Consider the following 24,749-nt stretch of genomic DNA (forward strand, 5'->3'; position numbering starts at 1 on the left):
CCTCCTATAAAGAAACGTGGTGTAGTGGATAGCATAGTTGCCTTGCATCATTGGGTCTCCAGTTTGAACTTTGCCAGGAAACCATCTGCATGGAGTTTGTATGTTCTCGCAAGATTTGCACAGGTTTCCTCCTACATCTCAAACACATCAAAATAAGTAAATTGTCTTCCCCCAAAATTGGCCTTTCACTATGATGGACATAGGATTGGGGTAAGGATTAGGTTGTGATCCCGTCAGAGGGGGATTTTGTACTATATCTTTTGCAATAGTGGGGGTTAACTCACCTTGGTCGCTGACTCTGGCACCAGCGCTCCACGCCCCTCTACATTCTCCCAATGCTTCCTCCTTCCAGCTGGGAAGCAGGAAGTATTAGGAGGATGTAGAGGGGCGTGGAGCGCTGGCACCAGAGGCAGTGACCAAGGTGAGTTAACCCCTCAGCAACTTAAGGTAGCCATATATCTAGCAATGTATGTGCAGATTCGACAAAGAGACAAATTTATCTCTAATTGAATTTGATTAGAGATGCATTTGTTTTGTTGTTAATTCTAACCATACACTACAGGCCGATTCCTGTCTAATTTCAGCATGAAATCTTCAGGGAATCGACACCGCCGCTGCCCCCAATGTATAAATGTGCCGGTGTGTGCATTTATACTTTGCCTGTCCTGTAACAGCCTCCGCGCAGTGTCTGTAATCCTCCAGGCGGCTATCCGTACATGCCACTGACGTCAGACGCTATGCGCCAGTAGCCTGTACAGAGAGCCGTGCGGAGGTTATGGACACCGTGTGGAGGCTGCTACAGGACAGGTAACATATAAATGCACACACCGGCACATTTATACATTGCGGCTGGGCTTTCATCGTCTCGTCGCGCGTTCCGGCTATCGCCGCCATACTGTCGCACACCTGACCAACCAACTTCGTCTCGACATCTTTTAGGATGCGGGATCAACCATGCGACCAATTTCCGTCCCGAAATTGGTCGCTTTGTCAGTCGGGCATGCACTTGGCGGCACCGATTTTCATCCAATTTGATTATAATCGAATTGGATGGTTGATCGGCCGCCAAGTCGCCTGATGTATGGCCACCTTAACACTCCTTTTAATTTTTGCCTCAAAATAAACTGAATTTGGTCTCTGTCTGCTCATCTTTAGTCATATATACACATATATATACATATATATATATATATATATATATATATATATATATATATATATATATATATTATACACACAGTTCATCAGTAAGGATTACAACTTTGCCAGTCACATTACAGTTTGCAGAATAAACTGCCTCAGCATAAAACTCTTATATTCTTATCACTGTGTGTTTTGCACTTTATCTTTTAACTAGTAAAAGCAAATAGTAGAAAACTAATCAAAGGATACGTCCATTTCTGCAGTAAATGCTGTGCTGTAACCTTCCAGACAAACGTCACTCTTTGTATAGCTCAGAATGAATGTAGCTGTTTGCGTTCTCCATAAACAGGCAGAAAGGGAATGCAAAGAATCGTCCGGATAATTGTTTGTGTATTTATTATGGCAGCCAGCATGTTAATGCTGCAGCAGAGAGAGCGAGAGGAGAGCAGTGAATTATAGGAGGTCATAGAGCGGATTTATAAGCAAAGCAGGGGAACACTGATATTTAATTACAACGCTCCATTATCAAAAGGAGACCCAGAGGCACAAACACTGTCAGACTCTCCACAGAGCGCCACTCCTGATCTCATAGCTGCGCGAGCCATGGCCGAGGTGGACAAGGAGACCATTATCATGTTACAAAAGCCGATATATTTTTAAATATTAACAGGTCATCTTGTGATTGCAGCGAGATCCAGCTCCCCAGAGGTCACAGGCATTTAAAAAACAGATGAGATCTTTAATAAGATGTAAGCGTCAAGTTACAGTATCTGCTCCCTGCATTAATGGACAGCTGAAGGGGAAGAGCTGTTTCCAGCACTGTGAGGAGGTTAGCAAATTAGAAACAGCAGGGTGCGCCAGAGAGCCGGGATCAGCGCCTCATGCTGTGACTGAAACTTCATGACCTTTCCTGTGTCTTGGATGCATTCCTTATAAATATATGCAAGTATAATTATAAACTTTTAGCATTAACCTTTCCATTGGGTTGCGCATTGTTTAATGAATGCGCATTGTTCAGTTAACATATACTGTCTTCCAATAGAATCTTTGGCTAAAGCCTCAGTTTAGGCATTTTTTGTATGCATTTAAATGCCTGTTTTGTTTTTACTGAAAAGATGATCCCTTGTGTCCAATCTGCCGTAAACCCAGAATCAGGCAAATGTTACTGAGATGATTGTCCTTTAGCTGGTCTCTACCACCTGCACACAGGCACTCTGGTACTTAGAGCTGCAATCGGCTACTTGGTTGCTCTTCTTAAACAGGCTCTCCCCTGATTGCCTAACTTGGCTGGGTGGTGAGCTCCACGAAGAGTCATAGTTCAAACTTCTTTCACTTAAAGTGGACCCAAATTAAAAATACAAGATTTCAGAAATAAAATCTATTTTCTAAATTATAATAAGTAGCAGCCTTTTTTCAGCTGCATGATGACAAATATATAAATATTTTACATTTATTGGAGGAATCCCTCCCTTCCTTTCAAATTGCCGGGACAAAATCCGGCAAACTGGTGGAGTAGGTGATGTCCGGCAAATGAGGAATTGCTAATGGCTGCCCCCAGTATAATCCTAGTAATGAAAAGAGAAGGGTGAAAAGCATGCACTGAAATGCTCATAGGTTTGAAGGAGTGTTTATTTATCTTTGTATGTGTCAGAGTGGTGCAACTAAATATTTTTAATTAAAAAAAAGATTGGTTTGGGTCCGCTTTAAGGATTTTGGAGGCCACTGTGCTCCTGTGAAAACCTCATCCTATGTACGTCCTGCAGGCATTGCTTTGGCCTCATGGCATGTGTCTAAATCGCCAACTGGAATGTGGACAGGTGGGTGTCTTTTCCGAATCATTGACTAAAGGGGAGAGAGAATTGAGAGCCTAATATAGTGTAGGGAGTATGTATTATTAAATGGGTTAAAGAGTGTGAGGAAAAGGGATACTCACACAGGTAGGTTACCACAAAGGCAACCACTGTATATACAGGTGGGGAGAACACACCCGATCCCTGTCCGGTTTAAGTAGTTGCTCTCAGTAGGATCAGGAACGGAAAGATAACCCCCCTCCACCAAGGGTATAGAATAAAATGCAGAAATGTGGTGAACAGAGGCACCAATAGAATAAGATACACTAAAGTCCAATTAAGAATATATCGGTGGACCTCCAGGTATATGACACCGATAGTCACATTTTCAAAACGGGCTTCAATTTAGACATGCCTAAATTGAAAGCTGTTTTGAGAAATTGATGATCTGCTTCCTATCCCTGGAGGTAAATCCACCACTTCCTTCATGTTAACAGAATTTTAGTGTGTCATTTTGTAGGTGCCTCTGTTTACCAACATTCTGCCTTTCCTAATCATGTTCAGTTAACTGAATCTACTACAGATGAGCTTCAAACATCTCAATTATGAATAAAGGAGAGATAAACACTAAACCTAATTTTCAAAATGCAAAGTAAAGGCTGAAAATACTTTTATTTTTATTTTTAAATGAGAACATTTTGTTCTATTTTTTGTTATGGGATGTTAGGATTTGCATGATGAGGGAGGCATGAGTTTATCATGAGGCTGAAACCTACCTAAAGTGATGTGATCTAAATCATTTCTAGCTCTCGGCTAGAGGCTGGCATGTAAAGTTCAACTGAAACAGTTCATTCTAGGCAGATTTAATGGTGTTGGAGAGAATCTTACTGAAATCAATGTCCTTTAACTACCTAAATGGCTTAAGTTTTGATCGATTTGAAATGGCTGATTGATTGAAAGCACAGTTGAGGTTATTGGATTAGAATGAGAGGTAGAGTGGTGCTTTTATACTGCACTGAACATTGTAGAACCTCACAGAGAGGCATTGTAATTCCGTTTTGATTGGATTGATGGACATGATGACATTTATAGAGTGTGATCTGGGGCAATGGTTAATATTTCTCTATCCGTCATTCGTCAGATTGGACAGTTGGTGGCTTTTATATGGCCCACCAGGGCCTGAGAAATCCTCTGTGGCGGCTTACCCCGTGCTCAGCTCGGGATTATCCCCCAGAGGGTTAAAGAGACTCTGAAGTCTCATAAAAATCATGTTTTTAATTAAAAAATGTGTTTAACATCTTTGCCCTACCTAAACCGCCGCATCCCCACCACTGAAATCTATCTAAATCCCCCCCAACTCCCCCTTCCCTCTCCCCCGCAAAATCCACAACTTCCTTGGTCGTGGATTTTGCTGCTGTTGGTGGCAGAGCTATGACCCGCAGCTCTGCCTCTATTCGCGTCTATCAGCGGCGGATCTCCGCCTCTCCCCCGCCCCTCTCAGTAAAGGAAGACAGAGAGGCGGCGATCCGGAATGACAGACGCGCTGAGAGGCGAGCTGCGGCTCATAGCTCTGCCTCTCACGGAAGCGCTGCCCGGATTTCCCCCCGTAAGTTTGGGGGGATTTAGTTATTGTACAGCGCCGGGGATGCAACGGTTTAGTTAGGGCAAAGATGTTAAACACATTTTTTAATTAAAAACGTTATTTTTATGAGGCTTCAGAGTCTCTTTAAACAGGCAGTGTTATGCTAGCATCCAATATTTTTATTTCCTTTTTAATGCATCCCAAATTTTTATTTGCTTTGCTGCAGCTGCTTAGCACTGAATACGATTTAACTTGTCGACAAGCACTCCTAAGTACCTCCTTAAAATGTTATGTCCTCATCTGTATCCTATTTATTTTTAATGGTGCTAGACCATTGGTATGGCAAAAATGCATGACTTTACATTATTACAACATTGAGTTTCATCTGCTGGGGTCAGTACCTGTTCAGTAAGGAGTTCGAGCCAAGACTCACTAACGCTGCAGGGTGGCCCCTTGAGCCCCGTGTCCCAGTGGCTGCAGCTCTTGAGTGCTTTGAGTCCGGTAGGAGAAAAGCGCTATACAAATGTTCCTCTTATTATTATTATAGATCATGTTGCAATATGTCACTGCCTTCCTGAGAGTTATTAATTCTGCACAATTTTGTATCATCTGCAAAAATTGCAAAATTGCTTTTTACTTAATCTACTAGGTCATAAATTAATTGAAGAGTACTGGACTCAGTACTGACCCCTGTGGGACCCCACTGCAAACTGTCACTTATTTTGAATATGATCTGTTGACCCCATCTCTTTGCTTTTTGTCCATTAGCCAGTTCCCCGTCCATGCACACAGATTCTTCCCCAGTCCTTGTATCCTCAACCTACTTTTGCACCAGACTGTTGTACTGATTCTTTGAAATTTGATTATTTTCTGCTATGAAGTCTTGTACAGAATCTCTTAGGAACCCCTCAAATATATGGTATAAATATTAAGCTAATTCCTATAAAACTAGTACTATTAATAAACTTAAAATGTCTGTGTCAGACACAGAGAACAATACCGAAGTGCCTCCACCCCATAATTTCTTAATAATTACCTTGCGCTTTTACAGTATATTCACTTGTGAAGCACGTCTGTGCTGGAAACTTTGTTTTATTTGGGTAGTAGTAATGTGCACACACCTCCATTGTAACTGTTTTCACTTGTAAGTGGATTCCATCCATAGAGGTCACAGACTCTCATAATGTCCGCCTAATTCTGCAATCCGTATACGTGGTAGTCTTGTTTTTACATTCTAATTCTGTGAGCCATTTGGACACATCTTGGGCCACTTCAGACACTGAACTGCTAAGACACTGGGTAAAGTCCCTCAAGCCTGGCAGCAAAGTTACTTCCTTTATTTTGCTTTCCTGTATTGAAATAAACACACTTACATTGAGATGTGCAGTGACCAGGTCCGGCCTGTAGGCGCAGGTGTTCTGGTGCCCTAAACTCTGCCTCTGTATACAGGCCACCCCCCTTCCCCAGTTAAAATATTCTCAACTCTTATCTCTGCCTTATGACTTACTATTATCTATGCCTTATGACTAATGCTGGAAATACACAGGCCGTTCTGGGGGCAGATAGATGGTTAGATAATTTCCGACATGTCCGATCTCCCGTTCGATCGTTTTGCTGCTCGATTCCTGATAGAGGTGAATGGAAAAAGATAAGAAAACAAGCTGAAGATAAAGAAAATCGAGCGGCAAAATCGATCGAGCAGAAAAAAACGACCCATGTATTCCCAGCATTACTGTCTTTAGAATCTTAAACTCTAATCCTTGTCTCATATAATCCTTAGTGACATGAGACAAGGATTAGGGTGTAACTGTCTGAGGTTAGTGACATGAGGCAGGGATTAGACTGTAAGCTCCTGAGGTCAGTGATCTGAGGAAGACGGTCTGCCTCTCCCACAAACTGCACCTGTAGGCATCTGCCTATAGTTTCTTATGGAAAATCCAGCCCTGGCAGTGACCTACAGCTGTGACTCCTGCCGTGAAGACATATTTTTGTATCCAGGACATAGTTTTGTTAATAGAGCTTGTGATATTAATCTCTTCCTTTGCAGTAGATACGTTTTGCAGTTTATGTGTGTGTGTGTGTGTGTGTGTGTGTGTGTGTGTGTGTGTGTGTGTGTGTGTGTGTGTGTGTGTGTGTGTGTGTGTGTGTGTGTGTGTGTGTGTGTGTGTGTGTGTGTGTGTGTGTGTGTGTGTGTGTGTGTAAAGGATACACCTAAAGGTCTGCACACATGAGAAATCATTGTCTAATTGGTCTATCTTGTCCTTAGCAGACTCTGTGGCCTGGAAAAAAATTGTCTTCTTTTGATGGAAAAAATATTCCAACAGCATTAACAACTGCCACACCAAGCAAGTCATTATACAGGCTTAGCAATAGCAAGATCCTGGCGTCAGAGTGTGGACTAGTTGTGTTTATAGTCTTACATGTCAGCGTTGTCTGTAATAACACGCTAGCAGTTTAAGGCATTGTTTTACTCTTTTAAACGTTGTAAAAAAAAAACATCTGATATGACAATTTGATGGCGCTTTTGTTTCCACTTTGCTGTGATTGACTGGTATGTTGCCTCCCAGCATTCTCCGTCCTCACTGGTCCTCCTTGCCTCCTCCACAGCAATGAGCAGACGCAGCTGCAATGGCCTGAGGGCTCTCCAGTTGTGACTGAACATCCGACAGTTCTTGTAAATCTCTACCTGGTTTTACAGCTTGTATTTACTATAGCCATAAATGTAGGCTAGACCAGGCCCTCATTATAGGAAATATATAGTGATTTTTTTTTCTCCGTTTATTTTTATATTAGTGATATTTTTTTTTAAATGTGTATATATATTATTCATGATGTTTTTAGAGTGCCACTTGCTAGTTTGTCTGACCAAAATTATCCTAAAATGGAAAAACATAAAGACTTATGGCAAGAGCAGCTAATGCTCCCCCACCACAGAAAGTCTTCCTGTGTCTTCTCCTCGGGTTCATTGGGCTAAATTCATGAAGCTTTACTACTTATAGAAATGTTAAGCATTTGCTATTTATTGAAAAAAAATCAGTTAATACTAAATGTACACTTTCACAAAAGTAGTCTCACTGGAAAAAAATGGGTGGGTAGCCTACATCTAATTTGGAGCTAAAAATGAGTAGAGACATATATAGTACCATAGAGAAAGCTGTTCCAGAAAACTGCACCACTCAGAAAAGCTATGTACAAAAAAACTGTAAATGTTATATAAAAACACATAAAAATAGGAGGATGGCACATCATAGACTTAAAGAGACACTGAAGCGAAAAAAAAAATGATATTATGATTTGTATGTGTAGTACAGCTAAGAAATAAAACATTAAGATCAGATACATCAGTCTAATTGTTTCCAGTACAGGAAGAGTTAAGAAACTCCAGTTGTTATCTCTATACAAAAAAGCCATTATCTCTAGGACTTTCAAAAGTCTTGGAGAGGGCTGTTTTCTGACTTTTATTATCTCAACTGTTAGTTAACTATTTACTTTTCCTCTGCCAGAGGAGAGGTCATTACTTCACAGACTGCTCTGAAAGACTCATTTTGAATGCTGAGTGTTGTGTAATCTGCACATATTATAGAATGATGCAATGTTAAAAAAAACACTATATACCTGAAAATAAAAGTATGAGAATATTTTCTTTGCTGCTAATCTTCTAGTAATTATTCATAGTACACAACCAATTCATTATATCATATATTTTGTTTTTCGCTTCAGTGTCTCTTTAAATAATGAATCATATATGTACACATGGTCCATAAGTGAAAACAATCAATCAATAATTTATGTATACCAAGTATAACCGAATATCAGATTGACCATGAAATACAAATATATAGGTATAAAAACTCACTCATGGTAGCAAATATTGTGAACACCTGTAACCATAGAAATCTAAGATAGGTATAGATCAGGGTGAGACTATGTGATAGGAGGTATACACCAAATAGACAAGAAGCTAGGGATAAGTGAACTGTAAAACCAACAGTTCAATGAGTATATAACGGAGAGAAAAAAGAGGGTGCAAAAAATGACCACCCGCATAGGATGGATGAGTGAAGGATATGATAGGAAATGGTCAATAAGAGAAAAATCAACACAGGAAATAGCCGGTGCAAGAAAGTGGCTGAAGGCTGGGCTTACCAGAGTCCGCAAAGAAGAATGGTGTGCCTCTTATGGCCAGATCAGTTAATACAGAGTGTTCACTTTCACAAAAGTGGTCTCCCTAGAAAAAAATGGGTGGGTGGCCTACGTCTAATTTGGAGCTAAAAATTAGTACTGAGACATACTGTATATACACATACTGAATGTACACTGCTTTGAGTATCAACCATGCCCCCAATTTTATACAGCTTTGAGTGTAGACTGAGTCCCCCTTATTGTTACAGAGAATGGGCGAAAATGATTGAGCCAATCATAAATTGAGGAGACCCCTCTTCCACTGCTACTCCAGTCACAATTGAGGGGACCCTTACTCTCCCACTGCTACTCCAGTCACAATTGAGGGGACCCTTACTCTCCCACTGCTACTCCAGTCACAATTGAGGGGACCCTTACTCTCCCACTGCTACTCCAGTCACAATTGAGGGGACCCTTACTCTCCCACTGCTACTCCAGTCACAATTGAGGGGACCCTTACTCTCCCACTGCTACTCCAGTCACAATTGAGGGGACCCTTACTCTCCCACTGCTACTCCAGTCACAATTGAGGGGACCCTTACTCTCCCACTGCTACTCCAGTCACAATTGAGGACACCCTTACTCTTCCACTGCTACTCCAGTCACAGTTGAGGGGACCCTTACTCTCCCACTGCTACTCCAGTCACAATTGAGGGGACCCTTACTCTCCCACTGCTACTCCAGTCACAATTGAGGGGACCCTTACTCTCCCACTGCTACTCCAGTCACAATTGAGGAGACCCTTACTCTTCCACTGCTACTCCAGTCACAGTTGAGGGGACCCTTACTCACCCACTGCTACTCCAGTCACAATTGAGGGGACCCTTACTCTCCCACTGCTACTCCAGTCACAATTGAGGAGACCCTTACTCTCCCACTGCTACTCCAGTCACAATTGAGGAGACCCTTACTCTCCCACTGCTACTCCAGTCACACACTGGTTGTTCAGTTCGTGCCTCCACCACACTTGTCTCATGGTTAGTCCCGTTGCCTGTATAGCTCCCCTTCCCCACCCCCCCCCCACCCCACCCCCACCAGTGCTTCAGCTGTTGGTGTTCCATCAGAATGCTGTAAAGTCATGAAGGCGCTAGAGTGAGTAGTGGGCCATCTCGAGGCAGGCTCCCAGTTGTTTTGGATATGATTGCCTGCAATGTATATGGAAATGTGCAAGCACGGGCAAGGTTTCCCTATTCACTTTCAGGAAGCCATACACCGCTGCATTAGCAGCCAGCCATGGCTCCAGTACTTGCACTTTTGAACTTTCGCTGCCACTTGCTTACTGTTAAGTTGATTACAACAGCACTAGAACTATAGGGCATTGTTCTTATTTGAATTTTTATTGTTCGTCTAGTTCTTGTATTATTATTTTGTTCTCATGATCCAACAGACATAAAGTACAGACTCTGTGGTTAGGGGTGGCATCATGTTTAAAAAGGGTTAGAAATACCATTAATATTATATTAAATACAGTTCTTTAGAGGATTGCATATGTTTTGTGGTGATCAGATCGTAAGGCGTTTTGTGTTTTTTGGATATTGTAATTAAAATAGAGAGATGTTAATAGTCTGGTCCAAAGCTGTTATTTATTAACATGCCAATTGACACAGCTTCACCCAGACAAGAATATCTTGATTGTCCACACCAAAAACCTCTGTAGACACTAGACTAGCCAGGAAGCAGTGAGAGATAAATGTATGCCTTGTATGACACGGCATTACAACAGGCACTGGAGCCATCAATGAGATTTGGATAGCAGTTGGTGCTAACCAATCCCAAATCTGTTCAAGCAGTCTCCCGGCATCCTAGGAGTTGCAAACTCTTTGAAATCACAGGAGACACAGTTGAGCTTTGTTGTGGTTCCATTCATTCACAAACACAGAAACAAACGGAATTGAGAGCAGCCCTGTGCTGTCACAACACCGAACCACAACACGTTACTGAGATGTCACACATTGCAGTCTATGCTGTGTCTAGTGTTACTGCCTAATGCACATGAGCCATATCCAATTCACTTTTTCTTATAAGTTTTCTCCAAGTTGTTATTTCACATTTGACTGGATTCAGGGGCATAGCAATAGGGGTTGCGACCGCATCTGGGCCCTTGGGCCAGTGGGGCCCCGAAGGGCCGTACCTCAACTACAGTATTTGCTCTCTATTGGTCCTGTGCTTATATTAATCACTTCTATAGATAGAATAGTAATAATCATTAACAAGCTTTTCCCCATCCCCATCTTGCACCTCTGACACTGTGGTTTCCATTGGCAGGTTTTGGTGCGCCATATCAGTTATGTATAGAGTGCTTGGGGGGGCACCATGTAAAACTTGCATCGGGGCCCGCAGCTCCTTAGCTACGCCACTGACTGGATTAGCTGCATGCTCATACCTGCCTATAGAGGTCTCCAGCTTTGAGGGTTATCTTGCCTCTGAAGAAACCGACATCTAAGAAAGTCCTTCACACAAGTGCTAGGTTCCAGCTGTCTGGATGCTTCCTGAGCTTCCCATAGTAATGATTACAGGGAAGTTGAGAAGCAAGCCTGGTCTACACATTCTACAAACCCCTGCACAGCATCACACAATGCAATGTCCTGCTTCATTGCCGCTACACCTTTACATTTACCATGGCCAAGCTTTGCCTTTAGCCAGAATAAGGGGGAGTTGTTAGCAAATGTGTCTGCCATAACTTTCCTCAAATAGATGAGAACTGGCTTGGGCCCCTCTGCGGTGGGCTGGGCTACGGCTTTGTTTCAGTGGTCCTCCTGTTCAAAACATTGCAGCCCCAGCCGGAATCCCCTTCTATGATATAATTGTTATAGTTTTGGAGAACTTTGTAAGTATTAGCTAAGCTTTGAAGATTGAGGGAGCGATTTTTAATGTTATAGGAAACTGGAAGGCTATAAAGTATTTGCGTAGATGGGCTTTAATGATTTGTATTGTTTTTCTTTTGTACATAGAGATTTTGGAGAACTTGTGTAGTGCATTTTTTTTTTCTAAATTAATGTAAAGTTATTCAGTGGAATTACCATTTTAAGTTTAAAGAGGAACTTTAGCGAAAAGGGGAAAAAAATAAATCGATACATTACAAAATGAGAAGTAAAAAAAATAGAAGAGAGATCAAGAAATGATTGATAATTGCCATGTAATTTGTTCATATTGTTTGACCTGCAATGAGCCTGCATGCCATCATCTTTACTACTGGCAGACAAGGAAAAAAGAAACTAGACCGCACCAACTGCCTTTATCTATAACCACACCCACTAACAATGCGATAGACTGAAAGGTTTTTTTTTTTTCGTTTTTTTTTTTGTAGATGTACATACACATACATACATGCACAGAGGGGGATACTGTTTGCTTGGCAGTTCGAAACAGCTGTTATTTCCCACAATGCAACAAGGTTCATAAACAGCAAACTGTCAGGACCTAGGTCCTAACAGCACACTGTAGGAGGGGTTTCACCAACAATATCAGCCACACAGACCCCCCCCCCCCCCCGATCTATTAGAGAAAAGGTAAAGATTTCTCATGGGCTATGGGGGTATCCACTACTGACTGGGATAAAGTTCAATCCTTAGTTGCATTTCCTCTTTCTATTAGAACGACCAGGGCGGCGGCGGGAACCCCTTTTTTTTTAGTGGCCATGGCGTCGGAGGGAGTCCCGATCCACCCCTTAGTGCTGCCTGGCGCTTATGGGCCAGGCTGTGCACGGGTCTCGGGGGGGGGGGGGGCTTGTTACGTGGCAAGCGGCAGCGATCGGTATAAACACGCAGCTAGCAAAGTGCTAGCTGCGTGTTTCATAAAAAAAATTTATGAAAATCAGCCCACCAGGGCCAGAGCAATCCGGCGCGGCAGTCATGGACGAGCTGAGCTTGTCCATACCACTAAGCTGGTTAAGATAGCTGAGACTGGTCACAAATGCCAAATTGGACAGGTTGGAGATTGCATATCAATGGACGTGTGCTAATCAGTCATTATATTTTATTGAGTACCTTGCTCCATTCTTTGAGTGGACTCCCATATGATTGATGTCTTTGTCAAGTTTACCAGATGTTTTGGTAAACTTACAGAAAGCTTTTCCTAATAGAGTTTTATTTACTGTGCATACATATTGATAATTCCAGGTTACGCGACCTTATTCCTTATATCTCCAGTCTACATTGAGCCTGCATGACTTTGCATATTTTCCAAACTGAATCAGATTTTCACCTATATTCTAAGGGAGCCGCCCAACTAGACTAGTAACCTACTCCCTTTAAGGCTTGACACACACGGATTACACAGGCTCTCACTGTTATTAAGCGTTTAAGTAAACTCAGTCAGCAGCTAAAAAGTACACAAACAAAGGCTATGCAGGTTATGTCTATAGGAGCTATTTGCTATACTCATTTTTTTTTTTACATCAGGACAGCTAAAAAGCAGCATGTATGTGCAGAGTGGCATAATAATAATAATAATAATAATAATTGTATAGCGCTTTTCTCCTGTTGGACTCAGAGCTGCAGCCACTAATGGCGCACTCAATAGGCCACTCTGCAGTGTTAGGTAAACTTGCCCACGGACTCCTTGCTGAATAGGTACTGATTAATATGAACAGCCAAGTTTTGAACCCTGGTCTCCTATGTCAGAGGTAGTGCCCTTAAAGCAGAACGCCAGTGAAAAGAATGTAATAAAAGCGTGCTTAATTTTCACAATAATTATGTATAAATTATTTAGTCAGTGTTTGCCTATTGTCAAATCTTTCCTATCCCTAATTTATATTCAGACATGTATCACATGGTGACATTTTTACTGCTGGCAGGTGATGTCAGTGGAAGGAGATGCTGCTTGCTCTTTTGGCAGTTGGAAACCTCCATTTCCCATAATGCTATAAGGTTCCTATAGTGTCATGTCAGACCTCAGAGCTATGAGGCACTGACATCACACTGTGGGAGGGGTTTCACCACAAAATCAGCCATACAAAGCCCCTTGATGATCCGTTTAAGAAAAGCAATAGATTTCTCATGGGGAAGGGGGTATCAGCTACTGAGTGGGATGAAGTTCAATTCTTGGTTACGGTTTCTCTTTAACCAGTACACTATCTGCTACTTCTATACGTAAAGCTGGTTTTGGAAGGAGATGTTTTTTTGTCTTGAGGGTGGCAAAAATCATCTGGCATTGCAGTTAAACCTTCTCACTGAAAATGAATGAAGTGGTGCAGACCATTTTTTAATGGCTATCCAGCAAGTTTGGCAAAATATAAATTATATATATTAAACTGCAGATACAGTATGTCCTGAGTGTTTTAAAGTGGTATGAAACTTAAATTTCATCTTTGGCTAAAGCACAGGTGTCATACACGAGGCCCGTGGACGGATTGTGGCCCTTCACTGTCCATCATTATAAGCAGCTAAAGCAAGACAGCAGACTGCTTACTTGTCTGGAGGAGCACACCGGTGATAGTGTTTCTGATTGAAATATTGCCGGTTTGAGCCGGAGTGCAGCAACACCCCCCCCCCCCCCCAAGAAAATCTGGCTCCTTCCTGGGATACAAACCCTGCCCAACCCAACAACTTGCCCCACCCCCAATCTCTCCACATTGCAGAGTAGCGCAGTGGAGCAGTGTAACATTTACCTGCTTCAGCGCTGTGTCTTGTCTCTTTTGTTCTTCCCAGCAGCGGCATGCTCTGTGCTTCCATATCTCCTCCCGATCATGTGACCCGCTTTAGGAGCCAGAGGGGTATGCAGGATAGAGTGTGTGGCTGCCGGTGTAATGTCTGATTGCGCTGCCCGGAAGCTCCCTTCCACACTGAGTAGCACGCATGCTCAGTGTGAAGTTAATGATGCTGCTGGAGATAAAATACAAAATATCTCCGCTCCCACACCTCTTACGCTCCTCAAATTTTCAGGGTAGGGAGGAGACCCCCCGAACGACCTTTATGCCAAATTGCAGCCCCCGAGGCCCGCTGGTTCAGGAGATAGATTAGAGAAATCTATCTCGGGAACCAGCGGGTCTCGGGGGCTGCAATTTGGCATAGAGGTCGTTCGGGGGGTCCCCTCCCTACCCTGAAAATTTGGGGAGTGTAAGAGGTGTGGGAGCGGAGATATTTAGTATTTTACCTCCAGCAGCATGATTCTACAGGAAATGTGGCCGCACAGTCTCCTACTGCGCATGCGGGGCAGCGCAAATCCACAGGCAGCGTAATCAGACACAACACCGGGAATACAACAAAGAAAAGTCCACGGGCCTCAGACTGTGTCCAATCGATCACGGGGAGTCACAGATTAAGGTAGGAGCAACATCAAGTATCCAATACAATACAGTCCATACACATACAATCTAATCTGGACTCGACCCTTCTGTGATGAATTTCAGCTTTTATTTGCTTTTCAACAGTGGTTATACAGCAACATTGTAGTCGCTTCCTGTCAGTCAGGACTGAGTCAGCCACTTACATACCTGATATTTAACTCGATCAGGCAGAGAAAGGAAAAAAAGGAACACAGCATAGTTATTTGTGGGCTAGGCACTGTACATACACATGTCTATCTCATCATGTCACATGTCACCTCGGGTATCCTTTAAGATTACCATTGTGGTACTAAAATTATGAGATTGACTTGAGCTATAATAAGCTGTATAAACAATGCAGGATAGCTTCTGCCATATCCAGAGGTGAAGCAGAGAACTTTACTTTTTTTTTGGGGGGGGGGGGGGGGCACAATTACTTACAAATAATTTGTCCTGCAAACTGGCAATGTTCTCAGTTGGCTTTGGTGAAGTGTAAACCAGCCTTTTGGTGACATAACATCAGTCTTTTCATGTTTTCTGGTGTGTATTATTTTAAAGCAAAAGTGTACTTTTGAGTTTCATACCACTTTAAAGAGTGGCTTAGATGGATCCCCCAAGGGAAATCTTGATTGGCTTTCCTCTGTGATGATCTCAGCAGCATCATTTAGCAAGTGCAGCCACTAGAACACCTCTGTCATTCAAGAAAGGCACAGCCAACATGAACAACCATTTCCCCATGTAATCTATCTCCCTTAACAACTGTGGCCACCAACTCCAAATGTACCCACCCCCCTTCCTCCAAAACAAATGCTTCACCATTCTGTTCTCCATACTACATGCTACTCCCTACCTCCACCTTTCCTTAAAGAACACCTGAAGCAAGATGTATATGGAGGCTACCATATTGTTTCCTTTTTGGCAATACCAGATGCCTGGCTAGCCTGCTGACCCTCTGCCTCTAATACTTTTAGCCACAGACCCTGAACAAGCATGCAGCAGATCGGGTGTTTCTGACATTATTGTCAGATCTGACAAGATTAGCTGCATGCTTGTTTCTGGTGTCATTCAGACACTACTGCAGCCAAATAGACTTGCAAGACTTCCAGGCAACTGGTATTGTTTAAAATGAAATGAATATGGCTGCCTCCATATTTTTCTCACTACAGCTGACTACAGCTGTTCTTTATCTTCTATAATCTTCTACAAATTAGTGTCATTTTGCAACAGGATTTTGATAGGATTGCTATATGGGCACGTAAATGGCAGATGAAATTCAATGTTGAAAAATGTAAAGTCGTGCATTTTGGTTGCACCAATGGTCTAGCACCATACAAAATAAATGGGAAACAGTTGGACACATCAAACTTGGAGAAGGACTTAGGAGTACTCATCGACAACAAGTTAAATAATCGTATTCAATGCCAAGCCGCTGCAGCTAAAGCTAATAAAATGTGGGGATGCATTAAAAGGGAAATAAAAACTCGAGATGCTAGCATAATATTGCCCCTGTTTAACTCTCTAGAAAGGCCACATCTGGAATATGGAATTCAGTTCTGGGCACCACATTACACAAAAGATATTGCAGTTTTGGAGCAGGTACAGAGACGAGCAACAAAATTGATACGTGGGATGGAAGGTCTCACTTACCAAGAAAGGTTACATAAACTGGGTTTATTTAGTCTAGAGAAAAGACACCTTAGAGGGGATCTAATTAACAAGTATAAATATATCAGAGGGCAATATAATAGCTTGGCGGATGAGCTTTTTGTCCCTAGGCCTTCTCTAAGGACTAGAGGACATGATCTGCGCATGGAGGAAAAACATTTTAGCCATTTATTTAGGAAAGAGTTCTCTACAGTAACTGTGATTAAGATGTGGAATGCATTGCCACAGGAAGTAGTTATGGCAAACTCTATACCGGCATTTAAAGGGGGCTTAGATGCTTTCCTTGCGTTGAAAGACATCCATGGCTACAATTACTAGGTAAGGCCCAGTGGTGTTGATCCAGGGATTTTATCTGATTGCCATCTGGAGTCGGGAAGGAATTTTTTCCCTTTTGGGGCTAATTGGACCATGCCTTGTAAGGGTTTTTCGCCTTCCTCTGGATCAACAGGGATATGTGAGGGAGCAGGCTGGTGTTGTACTTTTTCTGGTTGAACTCGATGGACGTATGTCTTTTTTCAACCCAAATAACTATGTAACTATGTAAATTGGCCAAGTCTAAGCTGAGGACAATTTACATTAAATATGCATCCAAGCTGGAAAATAAAACTAGCATCATTTTGACCATCTCTGTGTCAGCTGGGTAATGAGGCCGTCATCCTTTTTCCCGAGCAGAATCCAAAACGTCCAACAGTTACGGTAGCCATTTTAAAGAAATCAGAGGATGGCATCCTGGTTACAGAGTCCGTCTGATTTATATTTTCTATTTACATAATCTGGTCTATTTCACACTTGTGACACTGCTCCTGTTATCTGTCCTCATTTGCTTCCCTATACTGAACCAGATTGGATTGAGCAGAAAACAAGGAATAATGATTCTGGCCTTTGGGGTCTGATGATGTGAAAAGCTCTAAATAGTCCTTCCCATCCCAATTCCTTCTGTGTGACTTCTTTTCTGCCCAGACACAAAGAGCAGCTCAGTTTGGAAGCAGTGTTTGTTGTTCAGGTCATGAGTCTTTTATTTAATTATTTTTTCTTTTTACTTAATGCATTAAAAAATTAAAATACATTTATGTAGAGCAGAAATTAATTGGTACTCATCTACATTTAATTGACTGATTACTTATTCATGAGGCAGGGTCCGCTTTCGCATCATGTGCATTTTACGAATGTGCGAAAATGCATTTGTCACACAGCTAATGAAAGTCTGCGGAGACCCGCACTTCTGCTACAATTAACAAAATTGTGTTTGCGTTTTTGCATGCGCTGGAAAAAAAAAAAACGCCGTTCTTGCAGCATAAATTCACACATGGCATGCATTCCCATCGACTTTCATTAGCTCCTGTAAAATATTGCACATTTTAATGCAAAACGCAACTTTGAAGCCACATTCTATTGTTTTTTTCACAAGAAGTGTGAACCCAGTCAGTAGAGCGGCGTGGTTGCAGTGGGAAGAGCAGTTTGTCTTAATGCTTCTTATCACGGTCATGTGACTGAAAAGGGGCATGAACTTCAAAGGGAATCTGAAGTGAAAATAAGCTTATGATAGGATTTGTATATGTAGTACAGCTAATAAATAGAACATTAGTAGCAAAGATATGAGTCTAATATTGTTTCCAGTACAGGAAGAGTTAAGGAACTTCAGTTGTTATCTATGCAAAAGAGCTTCTCTGTGCTCTGCGACCAAACTTTGGTTGCAGACAGCACTGCCTTCCGAAGCACTTATCTCAACTGGCTCTCACTGTTTCTTGTTTGTCTAACGTTTTACTGCAGAGGAAAATTCAAAGGGTCATTAGCCTGCTCTGTTTCATCCTTTAAAATGCTAAGTGTAGTGTGCTATTTAAAAGAAAACAAAAGACTATATACCCGACAATAAAAATGAGACTATTTTCTTTGCTACTAATGTTTTATTAATTATCCGTACTAAACGACCAATTCATTATATCATACGTTTTTTTTTCTGCTTCATTGTTATTTTAACTTAGAATTACTTGCATATTTCAAGTCCAGTAGAAAGGGGACACTGAATTTGTACTATATGACTTTAGACATCCGTGGCACAGGAATGTGGAGATACGAAAAACCACCTATAGACGTCCGTGGCAGGCTGGAGTAGTTTTGTGCTAAAACACCTTTCAAGGTTTGTGGCACTGGGATATGGGGAAGCAAAAACACCTATGGACATTGGTGGTAGGCAGAAGTACTTTTTGTACTAAAACTGCTGTAGGCGTCCATGGTGTACGGATACGGAAACATCCGTTGCTAAGGGCTAAAGTGTCCAGCACAATAAATAAAATGTGTGTGTATATGTATGTATATATATATATATATATATATATATATATATATATATATATATATATATATATATATATATGTATGTATATATATATATATATATATATATATATGTATATATATATATATATGTATATATATATACCTTAAAGTATACCTGAGTTGAACCTAATTGAAAAAATTAAATACTTGCCTATGGTTTAAATACTTGCCTATCATCCTCCAGACCACTCTGCCGCTGGCGAGAACCCCATTGAAGTTCGCCATGCTGCAAGAGCGAGTACATCTGCACTTGTACACAGCAGGAAGTGCGGCCTCAATAACATATCCTACAAGCTCTTGTTGGGTATGTTCCAGGGGTTTGTGTGTGGCAACGGTGGTCTCCAGGACGACACAGGAAGCACAGAGGCCTACCTCTTCATAAGTTAATTTTTTTCCCCATTCGGTTCGCCTCAGGTATGATTTAAAGAGAACCTGAGATGAAAGCTATCTCAAGTTCCATACTTACCTGGGTCTTCCTTAAGCCCCCTTGAAGCCGCTCAGTCCCTTGATGTGTCCTCCTGTGGCTCCTGTCATGACGGGGGAGTGCGCCAGGCCGCGCATGCGCGATGAAGCACAACTCTGCCAGGCTTTTGGGCACTATTGCGGGTGACAGGAGCCACCTGGGGAGACAGAGAGGTGCTGAGCCCCAGGTAAGTATGGTACCTGAGATGGCTGTCATCTCAGGTATACGTTAAGGAAGAGGGAATTAATAAAGATTTGTGTTCATAAGTTTCAGCATGCTGGATAACAATCACTCTGCATCTCAAACACTTCTCTAATTTCCAGTAAATTTCTCGCAAATTGGCCGGTTTCATGAAAAGTGGTCTTTATAAGGTCTAGAGGCAGCTTTGCCAGGCTGTGATATATGTTGTATTTGCATAGAACACAGAGTTTTCTATAGGTTGATCGGGGAATGTGCTCCGCGTCGTTCCCCCCCCCCCCCCCCCCCCCCCCCATACATTGTTCAGATTCCACTTGCAAATATCAAATATTACATGGTTGCCCTTTAATTCAGACAGCTCTTCAAGTTAACTAGGAAACAGCCGTGATCTTCTCATCCCGGAGGTCTCTTTATTCCTTTCCCCCCTTCAGGAGCCGCTTGGGGGGTTTACAGTTTGTTTCAGTAATTTGCGGAAAGTTCTGTCTGAATGCAAACCATGGCATCAAACAGAGCCGTGTTTACAGGTCGGTCGCCGTCACTATCGGGCTGCCGGTGACAGATTTCCCACAAGGCTGTGCTATTTAAACATTTGTTTTATGTCTATTCGGGGAGCCTTCACTACAAACGCCGGCTCGGCAAGCCTGCATGAAATAGGTTTTTAACACTCATTTCCATTCCTCCCCTCCTGCCTCTGACTTCTTAATTTTCATTCTAACAGATAGAGAAGATCAAAGGTGACAGGTTTAAGTCTTGTGAAAAAGTCTCATGGAGCAGCTGACTGTAGGATGCGGGGGGAGATCGCTGGCTCTGTTCCTGTTACATTATCTGTGCTGTCATTCTACCTTTTTCTTATTGTTGCGCCAGACGATTCTTTTCCACTGGAGAAAATAATGTGAAAATCAGGGCAAGGCTGCGATGAAAGCGATCTGTTCCTGCGTGGATTGATCATTGGAACAGGAGCCTCCCCTGTGGGGCTGTGTGAATGGTGTGTGCCAAACATATGACAAGGTACCTTAGACTGAGTCTCACACAGAGTGCTGCCTTTCAGCTGAGCACAGTCCCAGCTCTGGTAATTGTTTGTAGTCTGGATACGCCTTGTAAACAGAAGGTCAGAGTGGAATCATGAATGTGAGGACAGCGCTGTGTTGAGCACAGCAGAGGAGATGGGGAGAGTGCTGCGTTCTTCCCTTGACTTGCCGAGGACTGCTCATCATCAGGCTGCTTCCCATGCTGTGCCTTACGTCTGATCGCTCTCATGCCTTCTGGCACGCCGGGGTACTCTTATTATTATCATTATTCAGGGTTATGGAGTGAAGCATTGCCTGGACTCACAGCAGCTCCCGTTCAGCGTTCAACATGTCGGACTCCAATTTCTGGACGGTGATCTCCAATTTTACCCTGCCTCACCTGAGGAACAGGAACAGGCTGCGACGCACGCAGAGGTAAAAAACTCCTGGGTTTCCATGACACTCTGTGCTTGTACCTGCTTGTCAGGTATGGCTGTGGAGCACAAAGGGGGAAGGAAAAAAGTTGTCCTAGTTGTAGTGTCTGAAAGCGAAGCCTCCTGTATCTCCTGATTTTGTCCTTTTAACTAGAGAGTGGAAGTTTTATTTTTTTCTTTCTTTGAGATTCTTTAATTAATGAGAGAGAATTATGTGACAAGAACATGGATCCCCGCTGCTTCTTCCTCAGCTGCGGTGGTGTAATGTTCCTCTTCAGTCATTTTATTTAATTTGGCCTTTTTAAACAAGTATAGATAATTGCTGGCAGTCAGGCTTTTGGCATTTGGATTTAGTTGTACTTTAGAAGCCTTTCAGGACTGGTTTAGCCGTGACATCACACACACTGCAAACATCTGTTACCTCTCCGCCACATCTTTCTATTATTCCGCCGGACTTGCGTTGTGTCAGTGTCATTATTGAAGCATTAAAACAATTGACAAACTGCATGAGATCGGTATGTAATGAAATATCTGAAATCAGAGGCAGCATCGTCTGCAGAGGTCTTCTGTTCTGCTAGGGGATTTGAAGTTCTTGTAATCTATTCTAAAAGGAAAACCATGCTTTAGAGCTTGTGTACACGGCCGTCTGTTTCTGCGTTTGATCTGCGATTCTGAGGCACTTTGTAAAAGTATGGGGTTTTAATGTGAATTGAGATGTGTGGAGTAGTGTATAATTGCATTTAAAAAATGTTGAACCGAGCAACATTTTTGGCACCCAGGGCATCTCAATAGCACATTAAACATGCATGCCAACAATGTGGCTCGTTATTAAAACAACAAACTTCCATTTTACCTTTTATTTTTACATTTTAAAGTTAGAGGTTTTAATAGCCTACTTCAGCCAGACGGTGAACTGCAGAGGTTTCAGGCAGCTAAGGACTAATTTAATAGTTTTATTGCACAAATTTGCAAAAGTAAACAATACCTTTTAGCAACAGAGGGAGTGGGTAATTAGGACAACTGCTTCAAAGAGTTTATCTATAGGTAAGGTGTGAAGATAGCATCACTGGCTTCTGTAAATAAGGACCGCTACAAGGGGATGGGGGGGGGGGGGACATAGCAGCTTCTGCAGCTATTAGAAATCAGGAGAAATTCCAGGGAAAAAAAGGTGCTTAGTTCCCTTAAAAGGGCAACTGAAGTGAGAGGGATATGGAGGCTGCCATATTTACTTACTTTTAAGCAATACCAGTTGCCTGGCTACCCTGCTGATCTTCTGCCTCCAATACCTTTAGCCATAGACCCTGAACAAGCATGCAGCAGATCAGGTGTTTCTGACATTGTCAAATCTGACATGATCAGCTGCATGCTTGTTTCTGGTGTGATTCAGACACTACTGCAGCCAAAGATAACAGCAGGGCTGCCAGGCAACTAATATTGCTTAAAAGGAAATAAATATGGCAACCTCCATATACTTCTCGTTTCAGTTGTCCTTTAAGAGTTTGGAGTGTTTGGTTTGTGTTGCAGTTTTGAAAACACTGCCCTAATTTTCTGTCAGTTCTTGAATGCCATGAACTCGGAGGGCAGCACAATGGCAAAGGCTGATCTCCACTTTATAGATTGCCGCATTGTGTTCGCCACCTCGAAAGAGAACGCCATTGGCTGCAATGGAGAACGGTGGCAAAGGCTTTAAACACCCTTTTCAGGATTTTTCCTATAGATAGTCAGTCAGTCAGTGGGCAGGGCACCCTTACTGTTACTGGAGAGACAGGAGGGCACAGGTGGCGATGCATTACTCTAGTCAAACGAAGCCACACATTTACATTTTGTGGTATGGTGATCACAGCTGTACCAAGCATATTACAAAGTCATATTTATAAAAAAAAAATCAATTTGGCTTTCTGAAGGGAACCTGAAGTGAGATATATGGAGGCTGTCATATGTATTTCCTTTTAAACAATACCAGTTGCCTGGCCGCCCTGCTGATCTCTTTGGCATCAGTAGTATCTTAATCACACACCTGGAACAAACATGCAGCTAATCCAGATCTTCATGCTTGTTCAGGGTGTATGGCTAAAAGTATTAGAGGACGAGTATCAGCAGGAGGCCAGACAATTTGCATGCTTTAAAAGAAAATAAAGGTCATCCTTCATATGTCTCTGTTTAGGTGTGCTTTTGTGCCCATCAGATATAAAAAACTGGATAGCAAAAGTAATTTTTTTTTTTACAAAATAGGCCCCTTATGTATAGTCAGCTTAATGCATCAACCCCAGATCCAAATATAAAATGTTACAGCTTGATAGCCAGGGAGGGGGGAATAAAAACAAGGTTTTTTAAAATCTGACTGGGGACTGAGGAGGGCTGAAGGAGTTAGTATCAGCCTTTAGGAGAGCAGTAGCTGCTTCTCTATATATATTTGATGCTGATCAAAGTGAAAAGGGGGGAGAAGGGATAGAGGTGAGTTTTCACAGAGGATCACAACCTGTGGCTCTGGAAGTCTCTCTGTAGAGGAAATGGCTGGTGAAAGGACTCCTGGGAAGAGTTGATTAGGTTAATGGTGATACCCCAATTTTCATAAAATGTATCTTTAATGTTTGATCAGTTCCAAAGCAACATTGATGAGGATCTCAAATTGGAGTATTTAAATTTTCCGTTCTACATCAATGTAGCATTGAACAGCAGCTACATTGTCTCATGCTGCATCAAGCAGTACAGATCTATTGATAGCGGTAGTTAGGACTGGTTCTGTCCATCGAGTGTGACGAGTAGTGGCATTGCTCAGTCTGTGCTCTATTCTGGCATGGCTTAGTGTGTGACCAGCCAAAACTCTGTCCTTTCCCCTTAATAATTATAAGATGAACCTTTGCTTTTGGATAACGGCCTTTCTTCGCAGGCTGTGAGCAGTTTGTTTGATGGTTCTAAGGGCTCGTTCACATCTAGGGGCGTTTTTGGCCAATTTTCAAGCGCAGGCGATTTTTAAAATTGCCCACAAAACACTTGTGCAGTGAATCTCTATGAGAAGGTTCATATCAGCGTGTTTTGTCGCAGTGCAAAGCAGTGCCTGTACCATTTTTGGGGCTAAATGCTCACAAAATCGCATTGTGTGGCGATTGCATTTGCAGTTTTTCTTTTCCAGGTCAGAGTTCACTTCCTGACCTGCGTCAGTTAGTGAAAATTAAAATCGCATGCGAAAGAGCTTTAGAAAAGCGCTTTAAAAAAAAATGCAGCGCACAGGCAAGCACCGGGAGGCGCTAAAAAAGATTGCGCACAAAATCGCAAAACGCTTGCGATTTCGAATTTAGATGTGAACAGAGCCTCAAGGTGCAAACATGCCATACAAACCTCAGGTGACTTAGCTTTTTGTAGTCCCCTTGTGTGTGTACAGGTGTTTTCCGAGATCGTTATGTGAGATCTTTATACTACACTCGAGCCCATTGCTTTTTTCCTTACTTCTCCCACCGCAAGCCTCTCTATCATGTGCAGTGCTGTTGTCCCGCCTCCTTTCCCCTACCATAGTAACAGATGCATCGTTCAGCCTCAGTAACCTCAGAGATAGAGTCCCAGTCCTTTCAGGCAACATCCATTCAGCACCATGTAAATAAGTGCTGTAACGGATTGAAAAAAAAAATTCAACAATCTGAATTGGATTATTCCAGCCACATGGAGGCTAATGGCTTGAGTTGGAA

At 42.3% G+C, this 24,749-nt stretch overlaps 1 protein-coding gene across 4 annotated transcripts in view; it reads left to right on the plus strand.

The window, feature by feature from the left end:
• Window positions 1-24,749, plus strand: part of MAST4 (microtubule associated serine/threonine kinase family member 4) — a 690,505-nt gene that overhangs the window by 464,893 nt on the left and 200,863 nt on the right. The window contains exon 1 of one of the 4 annotated variants that reach the window (XM_068250018.1): window positions 20,671-21,067. The exons of the other annotated variants lie outside the window; for them this stretch is intronic. Within the exon in view, the coding sequence (XP_068106119.1) occupies window positions 20,982-21,067 (86 nt within the window). The 5' untranslated portion in view covers window positions 20,671-20,981. Of the gene's footprint in view, window positions 1-20,670; window positions 21,068-24,749 lie in introns of those variants that run through there. 4 annotated transcript variants of the gene reach the window in all.

Source organism: Hyperolius riggenbachi, chromosome 1, assembly GCF_040937935.1.
Source record: "Hyperolius riggenbachi isolate aHypRig1 chromosome 1, aHypRig1.pri, whole genome shotgun sequence".
Taxonomy (NCBI): domain Eukaryota; kingdom Metazoa; phylum Chordata; class Amphibia; order Anura; family Hyperoliidae; genus Hyperolius; species Hyperolius riggenbachi.